We start from the raw sequence: 8,598 nt of genomic DNA on the forward strand, positions 1-8,598 counted from the left end.
CGCCCGGCGGCGGCCAGGCGCGCCACCGCCACGGTCGGCTGAGCCTGCAGTCCTGCCGCCGGCCGGTGTCAGGGACCGGGCTCCGCGCACCGGCGAGTGTCGGGGCCCGCACGCCGCGGGACGGCGCGGCGGCGGCCACCGGCGCGGAGCGGAGCCCGCGGACGGCGCGCCACGCGCCGCGCTGCCGCTGACACGGAGCGACGGGTCAGCCGCAGACGCCGCCGGACACGAGCGCCGGGTCACACCCCGGCAGTAGCGCCAGCAGCGTCGCCGAGCCTGCGACGGCTGTCCGCTCGGACAGCTCCAGCAAGACTGGGTGCTGTCACGCCTGGCTGGGAGCAGGACAGAGCCGTGTAGACGGAACGGCCCCTGTGAAGGCTCTGGACGCCGAAACCGCGCCACCACCAGCACCCCGACCTCTGAGTTGAGTCCTTCAACGGACTCAGTATCTCATCAGCACCATGTTTGCCGCCATCAGAGGGCGCAACCGGAGCGAGTCGCCGACCCGCTTCAGCGAAATCAGCTTACGACGTTATAAGAAGAATGTCAGGTGAGAGATGAGTCTGACGTCGAAGGCGACAGCAGTCTGGATTGTGCCATCAATGCATCTTGTTTGGATAGGTACCATGAAATCGTCGTGTTGCCAGGTAGTAGACCCGCCTTGACATGTCTCTGCACACTTAGCACGTCCTCCCACGCCAGTGGGCTCGTGTGTTACGCATATGCATTTCGTCAAAACAATCGATTACAGTTCGCTGCAAGCATCACATGAAGAAACAAACTGTGCATGGTGTCCGACCACCATCTCCTGTTAAGCTTGTCCAGTCGGCGGCTGCGGTTGTTCCACTCTCACGGGTTGCACTGGAGTGTGCGCTCCGTGTCACGATCCAGCGTGTGACGCCCTGTAGCGGGGGCGGCGCGCGGCCACCAGTCCCGCCGCGAAGCTCACTCTGTCTGCCCGCGCAGGTCCAAGAAAAACTCGGCCGCCGCCATGTCCGCCGACGAGGAGGCCGTCGTCGGGCACCGGTCCGTCTCCATGGTGAGTGGGGCCCGTCAGCCCCTCCCTCGCCGCCGGCGGGTGGGCCGCGGTGGAGCCGGTGGCGCGTCCGGCGGCGCGCCCGGCGATTCCACGCTCGGCTGGGTCAGCCGCCAGCTGCTGCCGTGAGTCAGCTGATGACGGACAGCAGCCGGCGGACCGGCACCGTGACGTCAGAGCGGGGGGGGGGGTGACGCAGCTCGTGGGAGAGTGAGTCACACGTCACACGGATAAGTCACGCGTCACACGGATGAGTCACACGTCACACGGTCAGCGCGCGCTGCGGGGCGCAGGGTGACGCTCGAACGGTGTCGCCGAGTTCCCCGCGTTTCACTCGGGGGGTCAACTGGGTGCAGGCGCCGAGCGGCTGCTGAGACTTCTGGACGAACCGGCCTCCGACACGGGCCCGACGGTCGGCATACCGCTTTTGTACGTGATTTTCACTCGCCCTAAATGATTTTTGCACATATCCATTGATCAAAATTCTGCGGAACCCTGACCCCCTCCGTGCTTCGCGCAGGTTTTATTTTAGTCCCCAGTATTGACGTTGCGTTGAAGAGCACTACAATTTGACGGTCGCCGGGCATTTGTTCGCCCCGTGGGCTAAAAAATTGTGCCCTTGATGTCCTCACAGACACCAACGAAACGCTGTCATTGTATTGCATTTCACTTTGTAATTGCATGCTGCATTGTGGCAAGTTACTGAGGGGTATGTCGTAAGACGTGTCTCAATTGCTCGCCTCTTTGACGCAGCGTTAACTAGTATTGCAACGTTGATGGATCTGTCAAGATAGTGGGAACCCACCAGTGCAGCCGACAGACCGTTATCCAGGCAAACGGTGATCATGTCTTCTTAATCTGTTCGATTGAACCACCGACCTCAAAGCCATCCCGGCTGCGAGGGAAATATGAAATTGATAATAACATGGTCATCAAGTAGGGACAATTGGCTTCTCCATCAGTTCATTAAGGTTCGGCACCAGCTCGCTCTGGCGGCAGACATGAAAGAATCCGGCGCAGTCGGCTGACGGTGCCGGGTCCGCCAGGCGTTTGCGTTCATCCCGCCTGCCGTGGACTGGCGCTGTCGTGCGGACGCGAGATGTAAACAAATTGTCTTTTTGACCAAACGCTTCGGTCTGTAGATAGATAGCCTAGCAAGAAATGAATTGTGATTTACTGTGTGGTGAGTTTGAGGCCCCGAAACGGAGCCGCCCAGGGCTAATGATCTGGATTCAGCCGGCGGCGGCCTTTCGCTTTTCCGGCATCATCGCCAGGATCGGCTAATGATGCTCTATGGATTATTCTGATCTTGTGTTTCGTAAGCAATATGCAGATTACTGGTGGTGGTGTCGATCAAATTCAGTCGTAAGATTGATGATTTCGGGGCATCTGGTGCCTAACAGGTGTCACAAGCTTGGGAGACCGTAGGGATCGGCAATCGCTTATGCCGGCACTGGTAGTTAAGCTTTCATTTTCAAACTATATACACATATACGCGCGCGCACACACACACACACACACACACACACACACACACACACACACACACACACACACACACACACACACACACACACACACACACACACACAGCACACGCACGCACGCACGCACGCACGCACGCACGCACGCACGCACGCACGCACGCACGCACGCACGCACGCACGCACGCACGCACGCCGCACGCACCACACACACACACACACACACACACACACACACACACACACACACACACCACACACACACACACACACACACACACACACATATATATATATATATATAGATATATATATATATATATATATATATATATATATATATATTATTTATATATAGATATAGATATATATATATATATATATATATATATATATATATATATATATATATATATATATATATATATATATATATATATATGTTATGCTTTATCGCTTTTTTACAATGCTCGGGAATGACGTCCTTTGCTGGGTGTCCAATAAATCCTCCCTGCGGAGAGCCAGCCACAAGCCATAGTGCTGAGGCAGCGGCATGAAACGAGCCTGCGCCTCTCCATTATCCTTCAGCCGGATGACCGGCCGGGGCATTAATCTCTGTCACTTGTGTCCCGGATTTGGCGCCGTCACACCCCTTGAAGGGTGACGCCTGTACTGGGCTAACGGGGCCTCCAGCAGCAGGCGCAGGGCCGGGCCTCGCGCGCCGACGCGACGGTGGCAGACCTGTGCCGCGCCGGCCCGCTGTGGCCTGAGGCCACTGGCGGCACCAGTCGATCCAGAGGGCGTGCCGCTCTAGGGGACGGGGGGGGGGGGCGAGGGGGTGAGCCCTGAGCTCCGGGGTCCGCTCATCTCGAGTTATAGGTATGCTCGTTACATGCTGCATGGTGCATTTGTGTCGCAGGAGATGGTAATGTCTAGAACTTTATATAGCGTTGCGGCAATGTTTGAGTTGGATACCATCGTAGGGGACGGTGCCATTTGTAGCGAATCTCTGTAACGCCGTCTGCAGGCACGTCCGATGACCGTGTACATCGTCCCTCGCGGCTACAGCGAGCCACACGCTCGGTATCTCCGCCGTAGCGGGCCCGGGCTCGGTCCCACCGCCATAGCTGGCCCGTGCTCTGTATCTCTGTCATAGCGGGCCCGTGCTCGGTCCCACCGCCATAGCTGGCCCGTGCTCTGTATCTCTGTCATAGCGGGCCCGTGCTCGGTATCTCTGCCACAGCGGGCCCGGGCTCGGTCTCACCGCCATAGCTGGCCCGTGCTCGGTATCACTGCCACAGCAGGCCCGTGTTCAATATCTCCGCCACAGCGGGCCCGTGCTCTAGATCTCTGCCACAGCAGGCCCGTGTTCAATATCTCCGCCACAGCGGGCCCGTGCTCTATATCTCTGCCATAGCGGGTCTGTGCTTGGTATCACCACCATAGCAAGCCCGTGCTCGGTATCACCGCCACAGCGGGCCCGTGCTCTATATCTCCGCCACAGCGGGCCCGTGCTCCATCTCGCCATGCGGTAGCTGGGTCGGACTCGTCATCGCTCATATTCTCTCCGAAAACAATGGCTGTTTTGTGTGGCGTCGGACGGATGAGGTGGTGCGCGTCGGATCACCTCGCCGCCCGCTGGGACCCAGACCGGCTCCTCGCACGCGCAGGCGACACTAACCCGCCGCCGGCCGTGTTCCAGAGCACGCTGTCGCTGAACGGAGCCAACTCGACCAAGTCGGACCAGCAGAAACCCAGCATCTCCCAGCTGGCCACCGTCGAGGCAAAGGTGAGTTCGTCTCTCTCCTCTCTCTCTCCTCTCCTCTCTTCTCTCCTCTCTCTCTCTCTCTTCCTCTCTCTCTCTCTCTCTCTCTCTCTCTCTCTCTATCTTCCATCTCTCCTCTCTCTCTCTCTCTCTCTCTCTCTCTCTCTCTCTCTCCTCTCTCTCTCTCTCTCTCTCTCTCTTCTCTCTCTCTCTCTCTCTCTCTCTCTTCCTGTCTCTGTCTCTGTCTCTGTCTCTGTCTCTGTCTCTGTCTCTGTCTCTGTCTCTGTCTCGTCTCTGTCTCGTCTCGTCTCTGTCTCTGTCTCTGTCTATGTCTCTGTCTCTGTCTCTGGTCTCTGTCTCTGTCTCTGTCACTCTCTGTCTCGGTCTCTGTCTCGTCTCTGTCTCTAGTCTCTGTCTCTGTCTCTGTCTCTGTCTCTGTCTCTGTCTCTGTCTCTGTCTCGGTCTCTGTCTCTGGTCTCTGTCTATGTCTCTGTCTCTGTCTCTTGTCTCTGCTCTGTCTCTGTCTCTGTCTCTGTCTCTTCTCTGTCTCTGTCTCTGTCTCTTCTCTGTCTCTGTCTCTGTCTCTGTCTCGGTCTGTCTCTGTCTCTGTCTACTGTCTCTGTCTCTGTCTCTGTCTCTGTCTCTGTCTTCTGTATCTGTCTCTGTCTCTGTCTCTGTCTCTGTCTCTGTCTCTGTCTCTGTCTCTGTCTCTGTCTCTGTCTCTGTCTCTGTCTCTGTCTCTGGTCTCTGTCTCTGTCTCTGGCTTGTCTCTGTCTCTGTCTCTGTCTCTGTCTCTGTCTCTGTCTCTGTCTCTGTCTCTGTCTCTGTCTCTGTCTCTGTCTCTGTCTCTGTCTCTGTCTCTGTCTCTGTCTCTGTCTCTGTCTCTGTCCTGTCTCTGTCTCTGTCTCTGTCTCTGTCTCTGTCTCTGTCTCGTCTCTGTCTCTGTCTCTGTCCTCTGTCTCTGTCTCTGTCTCTGGTCTCTGTCTCTGTCTCTGTCTCTCTCTCTCTCTCTCTCTCTCTCTCTCTCTCTCTATCTGCTCTCTCTCTCTCTCTCTCTCTCTCTCTTCCTTCTCTTTCCTCTCTCTCTCTCTCTTCTCTCTCCTCTCTCTTCTCTCTCTCTCTCTCTCTCTCTCTCTCTCTCTCTCTCTCTCTCTCTCTCTCTCTCTCTTCTCTCTTCTCTCCTCTTTATCTCTCTCTCTCTCTCCCCCCTATCTCTCTCTCTTCCCCCCTCTCTTCCTCGCCTCCCCTCTCTCTCCGTCAGCTCGTCCACTGTCGGCGCTCATTCGACACGCCTCCACCCCTCTCCTGCCCTGTTCTTAGGCCCCGTCCTGCCCGCCGCGAGGTGACCATGCACCCTGGACCTGGCGCCGCCTGCTGTCGCTGGCTGCGATCCGCTGGCGGTGCGGGGGCACCAGCCGAACGGGGTCGCTTGTCAGGGGAGCCAGCTCACAAACACAACGGACTCGAGCGACAGGCTCCTCCCCACGCCCCTCCCCCGTCCGGGCGAGGCCGGATGGGTCGGTCGGAACTCGGTGCTGTCCCGAGAGGCAGGCCGCGCTGGTAACGTCTCGAGAGGCAGGCCGCGCTGGTAACGTCCCGAGAGGCAGGCCGCACTGAGCTCTTGTCAGTGAGCCAGCTCGGGTTTCTCCTGGCCTCATTACTGCTGCGACCGAAGGCCGCACAAAAATTGCGTAGCATGCAACAGCCATATGGCTGCTCTTTCGCCAAGGGACTATTGCTCGAAATCGTTTGGCAATTACTTAGCGTTGTACGAGCAAGCTGTGTGATAGACCCTACGGCAATAATCAGATCGACTTGTTCGTCGATTTAGCTAGCGTGGTACGCGCCACGTGCCCTGACGTTGCACCACGTACGGGATGCATGGGATCGGGTGTCAGGGCGTGCAGCTGGATGGTGTCTGGCCATGCGCTCCGGTTTGCTGGCGGGTTTAACGGTCACGCTCGCGGACAGGCGGAGAGGTAGGGACATGGTCTCGCCTGATATCATGTACGGCTATCTAGAGTCATCGCGCTAGCTTAACTCCGGTTGTGGATGCGTATGCCTGGGAGCGGATGGTCGAGTACCAAACTAGGGTCACGTTTTCCTCACGATATTGGAAACATGCCGATCAACGGTTTGTCTATCTATTTTGAGTTTCCGTCTTCCTTTGCGCGGATTCATTTAAAAATTAAAAGCATCTCTCTGATGTGCATATTAGCATAGCCGTCATTTGCCGACAGGTCATTGATGCAGAAACAGCAGGTCTTCAAGAAGGAATTTCTTAGAGCTGTCGGTATATAAAATGAGTGTGAATGCATCAGATGTAATTGTGTGAAGAGATGGAAGTTAATGCTCTGGTAGGTAGTTGATATAACCTGTTGGCACCTGCGCACCAATTACAATGGGAGGTTACTGGCAGCTCCATGATGGAGTGTGGATGAATGAGCCTGGCATAAACATCGAATTATAGCGTTGTCAGGCAATTTAATCAGTTAGAGACGACATGAATCAAATGCTATTTATTTGCGCTATCAGAGTGTTGTTGTGGGACAATCAAGGTATGAATGACGTCCAAGGGCACCAAACTAACTGTCATGCAACCAGGAGTGGAGCATGCTGCGAAACTTGGGTGTGGCAGAGCTGCCAAAACAGGAATCTTTTGATGACATGCAAAAATCTTACCTGCAGTTGTTTAGTGTATTTGCCAGGAGGCATTTTGCAAATAGATGAGACAGTATTTATAGTCTCATTCCTTGTAGAATAAGCAAGGGAATGGAGAGATAGATTTCACGTTTCGGCGACGTGCCTTTATCGAAACGAATCGTTTCGTTTCGTTTTGATAAGGCATGTGGCCGAAATGTCACATCTATCTCGCCATTCTTCTGTTTATTTCTACGTGGAAAGCAAAAGCTATCATGAATTTTTCAATGGTAATCGGCGTGTCTCACATTCCGTGACCTCGGCCGGCCTTCTTTAGTTCAGTATCGTCTAGAATCTAAGCCGTGTCCCGTCCGGAGTCGGCCGATTTCCCAGCAGCAGAGGCCCGGCCCCTAAGCCGTTCGCGGTTCATCCCGTGGTCGGCCGGCTCAGTGAGCCTGTGGGCGAGCTGCACTGCGGCAAAGGATGGAAGCTTCACTGCACAGGTGATTCTCAATGCGGCCTCGGGCTCTCTTTCGGAGATGGCTATCTTGCATTCATCACCCGCGCTCCGACGTTTTATCATCTGTAATCCGTGTATAACCTATTAGAGCTGCAGCCTGCACGTTTCAGGGCGTCGCCTGAGTTAGTATGATACGCTTAGGCTTATTGAACGGCGCCGGGACTTCCAGCACGCCATCGTCCACGAGCGCGATATTTACTCAGACACGTGCGGGAACGTTGTACGGCGGCATCTGCTAAAAGCACGTGATATACGGGAGGGCTTTGGTATTGCGGGAGGTCCCCCCAAGCAGCGCCCCGCCGGGCTTAAGCGATCGAGGGAGGCTCGCCCTTGGGCCCTTCCGCTCGGCGGCGTGGGAGACCGCGCGCGATCCGTTCTTGTGCAGCACTAGGGTCACCGGGGCGGTGCTGTGTGGTAGATGGCGTTGCAGTCCCCGGCCTCCCCTGGTGTGCGCCCTTGACGCGAAGGCAAGCCTTAGCTGCGGGAAAAACCGGGTCATCGCCAGAAACGAAATCGCCTAACGCTTTATTCAGAGGAGGGTTTGGATTACTGTTGAGGCGATACCGTCATATACTTTCATGGTATGTTACCATTTCGTTTGGCACCTTTCAACAGTTGGGAACTTCGAAAGCTATCTTGAGCGACTTCTGCTTGGGTGGGACCTGCTTTGGACACATCGTGACCACGCGTGGACCCGGCGTGCCTGCGGTCTTCAATCCACCGCATCTGCAGTGGACACTCACTGCAATCGTCCATGTAAACTGTTCGGGTAGTTTCAAATCCGTGTCGGGTTTATTGGAAATCCGACAGTCAAAGACTATCCCGAGGGTTACAAATGGGTCCTGGGGCGTCGCAGCGTCTCTGGGTCGGAAGGCCTGCTCGATTTGCGTACGTCCCTGTCAGCATTGCCAATTGCATGCATTATCTATTTAAGATGTGTATGCAAATTCCTTGTTGTTAAAAAGACTGGCAGTCGTCTGGCAGTCAGCAGCTTCGTATAAACATAAGGCTTTACGGCCAATCATGGTCTGAATAGCGTCGAATCACGCGAGTGCTGTATTCTATATGCTTTGAGTGCTCAGTGCTTTGAAAACGTAGAAATTGATTTTACGTTGTGTTTCTTCTGGGCTCGAGCGTGCCAAGAAATAAAATG

General features: G+C 55.4%; 1 protein-coding gene across 1 annotated transcript; it reads left to right on the forward strand.

Moving 5' to 3' along the window:
* Nucleotides 1-209: 209 nt before the first annotated feature.
* LOC119090682 (uncharacterized) lies at nucleotides 210-4,309 on the forward strand (the record flags this gene model as incomplete). The annotated part of the gene is given in 3 exon segments (XM_037213528.1): nucleotides 210-550; nucleotides 967-1,039; nucleotides 4,223-4,309. Coding segments are annotated over 3 exon segments (249 nt in total), but the record flags the coding sequence as incomplete, so codon positions are not given.
* Nucleotides 4,310-8,598: the final 4,289 nt, after the last annotated feature.

This window comes from Pollicipes pollicipes, unplaced genomic scaffold (genome assembly GCF_011947565.3).
Source record: "Pollicipes pollicipes isolate AB1234 unplaced genomic scaffold, Ppol_2.1 Scaffold_3087;HRSCAF=3621_pilon_pilon_pilon, whole genome shotgun sequence".
In the NCBI taxonomy this organism is placed as follows: Eukaryota; Metazoa; Arthropoda; class Thecostraca; order Pollicipedomorpha; family Pollicipedidae; genus Pollicipes; species Pollicipes pollicipes.